The sequence below is a fragment of the Dipodomys spectabilis genome, unplaced genomic scaffold, assembly GCF_019054845.1.
Source record: "Dipodomys spectabilis isolate Male_0828 unplaced genomic scaffold, ASM1905484v1 ptg000002l, whole genome shotgun sequence".
In the NCBI taxonomy this organism is placed as follows: Eukaryota; Metazoa; Chordata; class Mammalia; order Rodentia; family Heteromyidae; genus Dipodomys; species Dipodomys spectabilis.
Window position 1 is genome coordinate 53873451 of NW_024870679.1, and position 14062 is coordinate 53887512.

At 43.5% G+C, this 14062-nt stretch overlaps 1 protein-coding gene across 1 annotated transcript in view; it reads right to left on the reverse strand.

The window, feature by feature from the left end:
* The window catches only part of Agbl4 (AGBL carboxypeptidase 4), a 1043215-nt gene that overhangs the window by 1191 nt on the left and 1027962 nt on the right, over nucleotides 1-14062 (reverse strand). The window contains exon 12 of the mRNA XM_042679054.1: nucleotides 5496-5592. Coding sequence (XP_042534988.1) covers nucleotides 5496-5592 — 97 coding nt within the window. The remainder of the gene's footprint in view (nucleotides 1-5495; nucleotides 5593-14062) is intronic.

Genomic DNA, 14062 nt, shown 5'->3' on the forward strand with positions numbered 1-14062 from the left:
AGTCATCAGGCCAAGATTTATTTCTAGTGGGGAAAATGGACTTTGGAGCCCAAAAGAACTGATCTGAGAGGGGTGACTTAGGGCAAAGAATTTAATTTCTCTGAATTTTATTTGTAAAATAAAAATAAAACACTCTAATCTTGCAGTGGTGTTGCAAGGTTAAATAATGGTTAAATAATGGGCTAAATAGTCCCTTCTCGACCGTAATTTGTTATGAACTGTGTTAGGTACTGAAGACTCTGGAGGTGACAGACATGGAGGCAGACATTGATGCTGTCCTCAAGTTACATGCAGTTCAGTAGAGGAGATAGTTTTACAGAGTAACATTACAAAGTTCAAACCTGGGAGGCAGAGACAGAAGTATTTCAAGTTCAAAGCCAGTCGGGGTTACCTAGCCAAGACCATGTCTCAAAAACAAACAACAAACAAACAAAAACACCTAAAACGTACAGCACCATGTGGTAAATTCCATAAACATGGGAATCTCTTGGGCTATATTTGTGTTAAGATTGAAGTGGCCTGAGGCCCAGAATGCTCTGATCTTGGACAATCCACTTTTTTTTCCTTGTTGATGAACAAAGAGTCAGGTAGAGATGGAGTGTATAGTGGTACACAAAGTACAGCTGGCTCTAACAGGTTCCCCACCCCACACGAGGAAGCCAGCCCAGGGTCATTGTCAGTGTAAGTGAACATTATCTAGACTTCAGCGCTCCTTAGCACTGGATTTACAGAGTACATATTAGAATGCTGCTTACAGACACTGTGATCTCTTTTTGAGTCTTTGGTTGATAGGTTGGTGGTTTTTTTTTTTAAAAATAGTGTTGGAGATGAAACCCAGGGCCTCATGCATAAGAGGGAAGTGCTCTATGACCGTCCCTAGTCCTGAGACAAAGTGACCTTGAAGTGATCTTTTCTTCTCTCTACCTCCATCAATTTCTTTAATTGTAAAGTTGAAACACCCATGCATTCCCTTACTAACTCATAGGCTCTGGTGAAATGGAGGCTGAAGAAGAGTTTTTAAAAATATAAAGTGAGGGACTGGAAAGTTGGTTCAATGATAGAGTGTTTGCCTCGCATGCATGGGGCCCTGGGTTCGATTCCTCAGCCCCCACAAGCAGAAAAAAGCCAGCAGTGGCGCTGTGGCTCAAGTGGTAGAGCACTAGCCCTGAGCTGAAGAGGTGAGGCACAGAACCCAGAGTTCAGCCCCCATGACTGCCTATATATACATGGTGAGAGTCATGCCATCAAAGGGCATTGTTCCTAGCACCCCCAAAAGAACATAGCATGTAGATGGGTATACTTTGGTATGTTTTTATGGGGATAAAGGAAGGTGAATTGGCCCGAGAGAGATAAGCTGTAATTTAGTCACAGGTGGGGAAGATTTGGGGAGGTGACTAAATGAGAATCAGGCATCCAGTGGCTAGTAAGGAGTGCGCACATGCAGCATGATTCAAAGAGGGTCTAGCAGAGCAAAAGCTTCTGTAATCCAGGACGGGAGCACAGAGGAAGAGACACTGGAAGGCAAATGTCTGATCTCCCTGCACCCTGCAGAGGCATTCCCTGATACCTCTCCAGACTCTTTTGAGAATCAACTTCACAGAAAATGAGCCTCTCCTATAACCAGGCTTCTTCCACTATCTTGCCTTCCCACTGGCCTCAACATAGGATAACCTCTTTTCTCCTTCTAGTCCATTGATTCAAATCCCTTATGTTCTTCAGAACCAAATGGAAACCCAACTTCCTCCCTGAAGCCTTTTGGGAGGTACTTGTCAACTACCAGATACTCACCAGCTTAAATGGAGAGTAACATCTGTGTGGGTCTCACTTTTCTGTAGTGCAAAGGAGCTGAAGATGATTTCTGGGGGCTTCTTTAGTTCTACAATTTTATGTTCAGTTACATTCAGGGCTTATTTAGGACTTAATCTAGGCCAGCCCTGCACCAGTCACTAAGGATACAAAATGAGAAAGGATTGGACAGGACAGTACAACACAGGTACCATACTAGAGGTACAGACACAGACACAATGTAGCTAGAAACTTGGCTGAGAGGACAGCTCTATCTCAGGTGAAAAAGATGGATAGGGCAATAGATGTGAAATATGGACTGCGTTTTCAACAGGTAAATAGGAGTTCACTGTCTATAAGGTGCAAATGAGAACATTCCAGACTGAGGGAAAATGATGAACAAAGATATGGGGCAGGAAATGGCCAAATTGTTCAGTGGATGAAGAGGAAATGAGGAAAAAATAGGTCCTCTCAGGGGCAGGGGTATGGAAGGAAGCAGTATATGAAGATTATATACAGGCTGGGGTCTTGAATAGCAAGAAGAGGGATTGAAGAATCACTCTGTAGGTAATGGAGAGCCATGGGAGGTTTTTGAGAAAGGATATAGTCCAACAGAGTTGAACACTTATTGTGCACTGTGCAGTGTTGCTCTATTTGCATGTATGCATTTCGTTACCTTCCATAAATCAGAGCTTCTGGTTGGCAGGGACTGTCTATGATCCCTCAGCATAGGTCCTGATGCATGTATGCACATACACACACACACAAACACAACACCTCACACGGAGCTCCCAGTCCATGGCTGAACCTGACCTACATTCATGCTCTGTCTACTCACAGTAGCACACTTGGCCTGTTCATTTGTTCCAGTCTAATTTTATCCCCTTTCATGGTGCACTTTGGGTTGCTCTATGATTGTGTTACTGTGGTCAAAATAAATGTAGGGTCTTGGCTTTGATAATTGATGCTGAGCCCGAGCTCTTGTACGCACAGCACTGCCCTTCCCCAGGGTCCTTTTCTGTAGGGCCGCCCAGCACCCAAGGATGCCGACAAGCTCCTGCCAGCATTTGGGTGGAAAGTGACATATTGTAATTATCCATAGAGATGAGAGAAAACAAAGATTAGTTTTGAGTCAAAACATGCAATTTTCTTTGAAAACCAGAACTGCTCTTTCACTTAAGCTATTTGATGCTTGGATGGAAAATAATATCCCTCCCCCCAAAGGTGGGGGAACTATTCAGAACCCCATTTAGAGCTCAGAGCCTCATATTTCTGGGAATTCATTCTTAAGGGTTATTGACCAATTCAGAACAAAAGGAGATTCGAAGTTTGATGTAGTAGACCCATGGGAATGGGAGGGGAGTGAAGTTGTTTTCCTAATTTGAGTGTGGGTTTATTTGCCTCAACCCCTCAAAGCTGCAGGCTATAAGGAAAGAGCTTGAGGGCTATTTTTTTTTTTTCCTAAAAGAGAATTCTAGAGTTCAGGATAAAGAGGTAAACTGAGCAGTTGAAAACAAATCATCAAGAAGTGCCCTGCATCCTTTTGACCCAGTGACAAGGTGCCAGGTCACATGACCAGTCCTTCCACTCCTTGGCCCTCAAAGTCCTCAACTCATCCATGTCAGGATGATAGCCAAGGTCTCCTGGAATGTCAGCACTATTTCATTGTTCTGTGACAGTGCAACATCCAAGAAAAATGTAGTTAAAGGTCAAGATAATTTTATTCAGGCAGAAAAGAGACCTGAAAGAGAAAATCCCTAAATTAACTTGTAAATGAGACTCTTAAGAATTCTTTTGCATTTTCTACAGCTATACACTTTTAAGAACTTTAACCAATCAAGAATGACTTCCAAGAATGAAGTGAGTACTTGCCTCTCGAGGTGAGCTACTCAAAGGCAGGTCACTTACAGGCTCATTCTGGCCCCTCCCTCCCACCAAGGTGGGCCTGGCATAAAGTGTGCTTTTTCCTAAGTGAATGATCAGGGACTTCATGCCTACATGCTCAGTGCAGGGTGGGTCCTGTAGAGGTGCAGAGAAGAAACAGATGTGATGCTCCTGTAGAAGTTTCTAATACATAGGATAGGTGGGGCTGAGGGGAAACAAAGACCCTAAATGACTTGTAAGTAATCTGAGATAAGATGTCATCCAAACACAGGGTCATTCACTGTCTACATGGATCTGGGGCTCAGAGATGCCTCACTTACGTCATTGTGGAACAGCTATTTCTAAGACATCATCTGGTCCAATCAGATAAGTCAAGGGACTTTATCATGACTTAGTGAGAGAGCTGCAACCACATCCCAGACACTAGAGGAGATGAAAATATTTTTGAGTCACTTATTGTCTGTTGGGCATTATATTAAGTTTGTAACTCATCTTCAAAATCATCATTAGAGGTTGTTGTTGTTACCCCTATTCAATAAGTAGGTAGAGAAAAGCTTTAAGTGGCCACAAAACTTGACTACAATTACGCCACCAGTTTCTATGAGCCTGAGAATGGATTTGAACCTACACTTGAAGTGGAGGTTAATGGCTTTGGAATTGTAAGAGCCTTGGGTCAAACTCCGCTCAAAACTCTGTAATCTCAAGTAATCCTCTCCACCATTTTGTTAAGATGAGAAATATAATATCCACATGAGATAAATAAGATGATGTACAAAAAGTACTTCATTCAACAAAAAACAGTAATTTGTATTGTTTATTTTTATTAGTAATAATGAGTGAGGAGGCAGAAATGTGGACCTCAGCCTAAGGTCCTGAGGCACCAAAATACATGGGGAAGGTTAGTGGAAAGAATGGTCTGGCAGGAACAGGGAGTTGGACATTGTTGTGTCATTCCAGGAAGCTGAACTACTAGAGGAACAGGAGACGAGGCCCAGAGGTACGGCAGTTTTAGAACATTCCAGATGCCATGGGATGTCAGTGGACTCACTGGACTGTCCACCAGCAGACATGAGAACACTCAGTGAGTTGGGCTGTTGTCCAGCCCTCAGACAAGATGGATGCTCACTTCCCAGCTTTTTCTCCTCATTGAACCTGCAAGTGAGTCCCATCAGAGAACCCGAGGTAGAAATCTTCATGTGTGTGTCCTTTCTAGTCCAAACCTTCAAATCTTCATGGAATGGGACAACACTGTACTAACAGAACATCTGTATACCTGGCAATGTACTGGGTGCTTTAATGAGCATCTCACAGTAATCTGAAAAGTGGATACCATGGTACCTAGTGTACTGATGCAGGGGAAGTTGAAGAATTGGTGTTCATATAAAAACTCTAGAGGAGAAGTAACATATGGAAACACCTCCTAATTTAGGATAATGACTGATCTCAGCACTCTAACACTCTAACAACACCCTGGGGATTCCCATGGCGGACCAGGAATGAGACCACCCCATCTCTGTCACTGGACAGGTATCATTGGACTGTACTAACATGCAGCCTGTATGTGGGATACAGAATGCATTACAGCTCTATCAGATAAGTCAAAGCCTTGGTAATCTAGTTGGAAATCTACAACCTCAACCCAGAAACCAGAGGAGATGAAATGTCATGATATTTTATGCTCAGGACATAGGCGGTCCCTGTGGCAGGGCTGTGATTGTCTTTCTTGTGGCACAGGTGGGAAACTGGGCACCAGTAAGAGGCTAAAGGAAGCTATCCTAAATACAGAGCCAATGAAACAGTCCAGAGAGCTTAGCTCTGCCACTTACCGCAGTCTAGGAACGGGGACGGCCATCTTCTCGACTAGGGGGTTCAGGCGGTAATAATCCATGAACGTCCTCGCCACATTACGTCCCAGCTTCATATCTGCAGGGGTGTGTGTTAAGGAGTATCATTGAAAGAGACTGAGACAGGGTGAAGGATGCCTAGTAATAAACATGACAGCAGTGATAAAACAGGAACGCCATCCACTGTTCTGAGTATGTTCTGTCTCTTTGGATCCGCAGGAAACCTTAAATGGTAATCATCATTGTTATCCTTATTCTGTACATAGAAGTGAAATTTGCCCAAGAACATAGAACTGAGGAGGAGGGGGGCGCTGGGAAAGGTCTAGGTAGCATTATTCCTAAAGGGTGTGTGTGAGTGTGCATGGCTTTTTAGAAACCACTGTGAGTTCATAGCCCTTCAGAAAACCTGAGCCCTTCTCTGGCCTCAGGTAGCTCAAGATGAAGCCAGATAAGAAAGACCCACAGACAGAAGATCTTTCGTTATATATAGATCAGCCAACCCTCAGAGCTCAGTCCCTGACTTGCATAACTTTGGTGACAATGGAGAAACCCTGTGACTCTACATACTATTCCCAGTCCATCTTGATATTCTGCCAATCCTTAGGATAAGGAATTATGACCTGCTTATTATCATATTAATTCCCCATGAACACCCTAATGAGAATTCGTACAACAATAATCTCTTCTGCAGCTCAGATTATCTTCCCTGTGTACCCTATTTGACCTTTCTGGCCTTTCCCATAGTTTATTATTTTCTCTGCCCGAAGGGTTGCTCCCACTTTCCCTTGGCTCATGTGATAACTCTTCAGAAGAGCCTTTCATGGTGTTCCACTCCTCTTCCCGGGGCTGTGAATGGATTCTTTTGCCCTTATATCCATGGCTTCAGAACTGACTTTATTCAAAGTCTCTGCCATTTATCTTATAAATGGAGATTAAGTGTTAACTCTTAGCCATTCCTTCTCCCACATCTCTTAGCACTAAACATCCAAGTTGCCACCAACCTTTTCCTGTAAGACCTCCTATCTCTTACGTTTGTCCATTTTTTCCCATCTTCTAGGAAAGCCCAGAATTGTCTTCCCCCTAGAGTACTATTATCCTGTTCCAATTGGCCTCCTTCTCCAAGACATTTTCTTTTTTGTCTTTTTTTTTTTTGTCAGTCGTGGAGCTTGAACTCTGGGCATGGGTGCTGTCCCTCAGCTCTTCAGCTTAAGGCGAGCGCTCCACCGCTTGAGCCACAGCACCACTTCAGGTTTTCTAGTGGTTTATTGGAGATAAGAGTTTCACAGACTTTCCTGCCTGGGCTGGGCTGGCTCTGAACCATGATCCTCAGATCTCAGCCTCCTGAGTAGCTAAGATTACAGGCGTGAGCCACCAGCGCCCGGCCTATAGGACATTTTCTATAGAGTAGACATGGAGATTGATGCAAAATGCATGTCTGGCCAGGTCATTTATTGGAGTAAAACCTTCAATGGCTCCCAATTGCTTTTGAGGTCCACATTTCTGCCATGATTTTTAGGGCTGTTCATAGATGAGTCTCTATTTATTTTCTCAGGTCTGAGCTTACAGCCTCTCACTTTCCACCCACTTGACATCCACATTCCAGCAATCCTGAACTTCTTTTGCCTGAAAGAGTTTGCCCCCATGGTGCCACCTTCCCAGACCACTCCCCTTATGGGACTGATTCCTTCTCAGCCCCCAGACTTCGATTCAGTTATCACTTTGATAGATTCATGTTTCTTGATATCCTCACTGAGAGAAGGTTCTCCCTCCACCCACCCCCAACCAGGTTTTCCCATGCATCTTCTAGCTACTCATCAACCAGACCATTCATCCTAGTATATTTCAACTGTTTCCTCTTTGTAGTAGCTTCTCTGGCCTTCATGCCCTGTGGGTAAGAAGCTATAACTGCCTTACTTGATTGCCTAAATAACTACACATTGACCTGGCAATAAGTGTGACATATACTTTTGCTAAACGTGTAAATAACAATAGCTAACACCTATGTAATCTTTAATATGTGCTCAGCAATCTTATGTATATTGACTCAATTAATCCTTACAACAACCCAATAAACTGGGTCCACTGTTCTGAGAGGGTAGGTGATTTATACAAAGGTTAGGCACCTCATAAACATTACTAGGTAGATTAAGAAATTTATCCAAGGCCACATAACCAGCAATGGTAGAATCAGGACTCAAATCTAGGCAAATATGACTCCTGAGCTGTGAGTTTTCCATTGCCCTGGGCTATTTCCTGACTTGAAGGCACCTTTTCTGTCAAAGCCTGAGTCATCCCAGGCCAGCATCTTCTGGGAGAAGGAAAAACACCAGACACGTTGTTTATGACATCGAGATGCACCACAGGCTTGCTGTGCGCTGGGGCTGCCACCTGCTTTCTTCCTCTGGATGTGACTGACCTTCCCTGTCCTCTTCTCTAAGAAATCCACAAGCTGACACTGGGCATGGCCTCTCTGACCAGCAGCCCCTGAAGGCCATCTCATGGCCAGGGCCTGCAGAGACACAGGCTTGATGCTTTAACCCAGCCAGTCTCTAGTGAGCTTTGTAGACCAAGTCAAGTATTTGTGTGATGACAGGAAGAGCTACAGGGCACAGAGGGAAACAGAGGTTCCTGGGGGCTGAACTAGAAAGTTTTGGAAGCAGACATGTCTAATCCAAATTCTGGCTCTCCTGCATTCTATCTATGGCAGATGGCATTTTCTAGAAATGTCTGTGATAATAGCTCCCCTTTTACATGATTCTGTGCTATGACCTTGCTATTTCTTCCATTAAGAGTTTTGAGCCCTTCCCCTTGAATTTTCATGGACTTATAACTTACTTCTAATCAAAAGAATGGCAGAAGTAGAAATGACAGAAGAGGCAGAGTAACTGCTATCTGATTTACTGGAATGTTCAAGCTGGAGTCCTGAGTCTTCATACACGCAATCATTTCTCAGAGGCTCTGAGATCACATGAAGAGAGAGGAGAAATTCCTGATCAGCCTATGCCTCTCCTTTACTCTGCTGTTCCAGCTGTAGTCATTGCATGACTGCAACTACTTCAGACTCCATGCTGAAACCACCCACGGGCCCCTAGAGAACACAAAAGAATAATAACATAGCTACTGTTGCTTTAAGCAACTAAGTTTGGGGGGGAATATCTAACATAGAAATTGAGAAGTAGGATATCGAATGACCTTGCTCAAGCTGCTCCATCTCCTGTCTTCTCCAGCCTCCATTTCCTCATCTGTAAAATGTCAATAATGCCTCTCTCACTGGGTTGCTGGAGAGTGTGTGTGGTCGCATCTAGTTGTTTAGTAATACTGGTATGGAATGAATGAACGAATGAGACAGAAGCCTGGATTCTTCCTCTCCAACCCATCCCAATAACAAGATCTGAAGCAAGTACAGAAGGTATCAGTGTTCATCAACCCTCTTGAATTTCTTCAAGGGAAAGGAGTTGGGTTATTTCAGTAAAAAAAAATCCACTATAAAATGTCAATGGTTTTATATAAAATCTATGTAAAAGATAGTGTTTTAAAGATAAGGCTTGTCTGGGACAACCCTATTTCTCTTTTCCCCTCCAGCTCTCATATATATTCCTCAAATCCCAAAGCTTATTTTCTACAGAGGCTTCAAATGAGTCAAGAAACTGGACATAGCTAGGAAGAAGGGCAGAGATTGATGGAACATTTTCAATTAAAACAAGCTGTCTTTGAACAAAGATTTAAGATCTAGGCAAGGAGAGGCAATAATTCTCTTGGCTGGAATGCTTTTCAATATCTTATAGTCTTAAAAGAGAAGGAAAAAAAGCTAGGAGGTAAGCTCCCAACAATTCATTAACCATAAAAATCTCAGGATAGTCTATAAGCTGAACATCCCAGAATTCTCAGATTCGTATGTAGGTCATTGGTCTGTTTCTCACAGATGGCAGAGAATGGCCAGACACATGGAGCAGGTGGAACCACAAACTTCAAAGCAGTAAAACTGGAAGATTTAGCTGGGACTGTCAGAAACTTGGACTGATTTGCTGACTTCTACCCGGAACTGCTTAAAAAGCAAGGGTGGAGGGCATCTGTAGCCTCAACCTCCTAATGCATGGGAACACTACATGTGATCCAGATTTGGATACATACTGTCATTTTGATCTCTTCATCCATTCAAATGGCTGTTAGGCTATCCCTATGTGTATGCTGCTAAGAAAAGCATCAGGGATTTGGGTTAGATAAAGAACGATTTGACAAATCTATACAGTCTATAGGAAGAAAATTGCATGCTCAATGAACTACATCACCAAGCAGGCTGCTGCACTATCATCTTCACAAAAGCAACTACTATCACTATGTTTACCCTGGGCAATGGAGTTACTGTCATCCATCTTTACCATAGCACTACAAGGTCAGAGACTGCATGTATTTCCTATACATATTTCATAGATGAGAAAATTGGAAATCAGTTTACATTATAATCCCACTGTCTTGTGCCTTGAAAGTGACAGTGGCACACAAGCCCCAGTATCTTCTCACCTGCACACTTGCTGTCTCTTCTCTGGAGTATGATCATAAATTCAAACATGAAATTCTGTGGATGTGTAGAGGGGGCCTGAATTGCAAATAAAAAACTATGAAAGATTTCATGGAGGTGGATATATGACAAAGAATTGAAGGACAAAAATAAATCTTAAAAAGGGAGAGAGAAAGAGTATCAGCAGAGGCACAATGGTGGCCAGGCTCACGGTTGGACATAGGACAAAGAATGGTTGATAGCCATGAAACTGAAGTACAGATTGAAAGATGAGGATATAAAGCTAGGCTGGGGACAGACCATCATCATCAAATTAAAAAACTTAAACTTCTATTCCATAGGCCATAAAGTCCAGTGGATATCTATGGATCATGTCTATCATATTCTCTCTCTCTCTCTCTCTCTCTCTCTCTTTCATTTATTGTGTTGAGGCATTTTGGAAAGTGCTTATACCATAGCTAAAAATGAAATCAAATCAAACTAAGATAATAGCTATTAAGTCTAAAAGCAGATACAGACAATAGAGAAAGAAAAGCCCCAATACATGATCGTAATTGTAACAGTACTATAAAGAAAATATAGAGCCTTCAACTGAGGGTAACAGAGACATGGCCAGGCCTCTTTGAGGAGGAGACATGTAAAATGAGAATGGGTTATCGTTGCAGTAGCACCTTTGAGTTGAGAGGGGGTGGAAGGAAGGATACTTGCGGGGGAGGGGAGAAGAACTGAAAGAGGCTGGGTAGAATGACCGGAGGGACCAAATACCAAATCACAGGCCTTATTCTGGGACTTTGGATGCTGTACTTTCCAAATCAATGAGAGGCTCTTAAGGGTTTGTTTTTTTGAGGGGAGGGGTCCGGTTGTGGGGCTTGAACTCTGGGCCTGGGTGCTGTCCCTCAACTCAAGGCTAGTGCTCTACCACTTGAGCCACAGCACCATTTCTGGCTTTTTTCTGCTTATGTGGTGCTGAGGAATCGAACCCAGGGCCTTATGCATGCGAGTCAAGCACTCTACCACTGAGTCACCTTCCCAGCCCTGCTCTTGAGGGTTTTGCAGCATGAAAATAACATAGTCTGACTTGTAGTTGTAAAAGGTTACTAAAGGTTGCTAAAAATCAGAAGGCAAGCATGAAAGCAGGCAGAGTAGTCAGGAGATTACTTCTGTGACAGAGAGAATATACAGGAAGCTGTACCATACAGAGGCCGTAAAAAAAAAATGGGTAGGTGTATTTTGGGGAAAGAACCAACAGGACCTTGTGACAGGTTAGATGTTGGGCCTGAAGGAGAAGAAGGGGGGAAGGATAACTCCTTTATATTTAGTTTAAACAGCAGGAGAGAGAAGGTGCAATAATCCAGGAGATGAAAGATGGGAGAGGAAGAGCTTCAGGAGAAAGATTAAGAATTTAGTAGGGGCCATGTTAGGTTTAGATGCCTGTGAAACATTGAGCATCAAGATGCTGAATCAGAAATGGAGGGAAATCAGAAAATAGAAATGGTTTCTGAATCATCAGCTCTTTGGGATTATTCATGCTCCAATTTCTCACTGGCTGTGTGGTGTGTTCCATTCTCCTCAGCTGTCCATCTTCTTGCTTCTAACCCTCAGAGTACCACTCTGGGACTCCAAAGGGCTCTGGGACAAAGGCAGTGACTGAAGATAAAGCAGTATGAAGTGGCTTTGTTTTCCTGTCTTGAGTCACAGAGCTAGTATATTGAATAAGAAGGCAGATGGGAAATCACTAGCTGGCATGTGACCTTGGCCGTTTTCCTCCTTTAGACCTAACTTCTCTGTGAGTAAATGTGTAGTATCTTAAGTCACCAGTTCAGATGTCATATGCAAACAAAGGCCTTATTGCAATGAGCTGAGAAGTCCTATTGCCATTCTTTCACCCAACAAACTTGTATCAGGAACCTACTATGTGCTCAGTTATTCTAGGAATTTGGAGTGTGTTGTACAACTGGCAAAGATCCCTGTCTTTATGGAGCATATATTCTAGCTGTGGGAGACACATGTAACCTGGTACATTTGTAAATTGTGTAGTGTGCCTGAATATTATAAGCACTTTGGAGTTAAGATAAAGGACAGGGTAAGGGGGATGAGTAGGCAGGGAGCAGATTGCAGCAGAGTGGTCAGAAGAGGCCTGTTGAAAAGGTGAGGTTTCAATGGGACTGGAGAAGACCATGGAACTGGTGAGCACTTAGGATGAATGAAGCCTCCTCCTCTGAAACATGAGCCTTACATAGTTACATCAAAACTAGGCCCTGAAAAAAACCTAGTTCAATCCCAGAGAGGGTAAAAAATCTACCTTAGTGGGGTTGTGTGGGTAGCGGGAGAATGAAGAAAGGGGTGACTGATTAAAATGCATTGTACTTAAAAACTGACATGTTAAATGATAACTACTTGAAGATAATACAAACAAAATCCTTAAGAATGAGTCCTCCCTGGTAGGGATTATGAGTTCTCTTTCCAACTTGCAGCATCACCCTGAAGGAGAGGAACCTCGGCCGTCTCTTCCCTCCTGGTCTGTGGTCTCCTTTTCCTATTTCACTCTGCCCCTCACAGACCCATCTCTCTGCAGACTTCTCCACACTTCTCCCTCACTCCCTGCACTTTTCCTGGACTGCCAGGAAGCATGCTCACCTGGCCCACTCTGGGCAGGGTCCTGAGGCCCACCTTGGGCAGTGGCGCATCGTTCCTTGTTCCTTCCTCATTTCATGCTACAGGAAGCTCTGATTACTAGCTGAGAAATCAGAAGTCATTTGTCTGATGAAACACATCAAACATGCGCACAAAAAGGACTGGAGACCTATTTCTTTCATTTGTGCATTTACATTTTTGTTAAATGTCTTCTATATATCAGACACTGTCCTTAGAGATGGGATAAAATGAAGAGACAGACAGTCCTTGTCTTAAGATGGTTTTTTATTCCCTTGACTCTTCATGATGCATCATCTTTCTTCCAAATAAGAAAATCTATCTCCTACGTGCTCCCTCCTTGGGAATCTCCACATAGAATTCTTTACCTTCTCACATTCCTATCCCTCCTAGCAATAGACGATCATCATTAAAAGGGAAAGACTAATTCAGCAGAGGAGTAAACCAAAGAAAAGTAATCTCTCTTTGGTATAGCTGACAACATTGCTGGAATATTAAGAGCTCCCTGTCTCAAGCCTCTTGGTAGAGCCAGAAGAACAACATGACAATGAAATATCTGTGTTGTTACCTCCCTTGCCCATCCTCCCACAGTAGCAGACAGGTGCATGATTAAACAGATGAACCCTGCTCTCAAGTGTGGGGTGGAGGTGTAACTGCAGAGTCTTTTGCAATTTCAGACAAGTCCACAGGCACCCCTGAGGTGGGACAAGAGAGGCCAAGAGAAAGAGAGAGACAAATTAGATGTGGAGATGTAGGAAAGACAGAGGGAGGGAAGAAGAGACAAAGGAGATGGGCAGAAGCAGAGACAGAAAGAGAAAGAGATACAAACGGACAGGAAGCTGCAAAGAGAAATTTACCAGGATGAAGCAAGAAAATGAGAAGAGCAAGATTATCAGAGGAACAGAGAGAGGGGGTGGAGGGGGAGAGGGAGAAGGAGAGAGAGAGAGGGAGGGAGGGAGGGAGAGACTGGATTTGAAACCTGGTGAAAAAAATGGGGAGTGAGGGGAAGAGAAAGAGGAAAATAGGAAGCAAATGACAGAGAGGGAGCTCAGTTGAGAAAGTGAGAGAAATATAGACAACTATGGTAGAGGAAAAGAGGGTAGAAGGGGGGAGGGGCAGAAGATGAGACAGAGAAAAAGAGCAATGAAGCAGGCATAAAAGGAGAGAGAGTAAGACAAGGAGATCCACCCAAGCCTGAGTGGAAGAGAGACAGTGTGAGAGAGGACAGAGCTGAGAGAGAAAGGCCTGGTTACAGGAAGGGAGGCTTCCTCATTGACACGGGAGAGACCGTTCCCACGAGGTCTTTCCCAAGACATCAGAAGGGAGGTTGTCTACATATGAATCATCCTCCAAAAGTGACTTCTGAGTTTGGGCACTG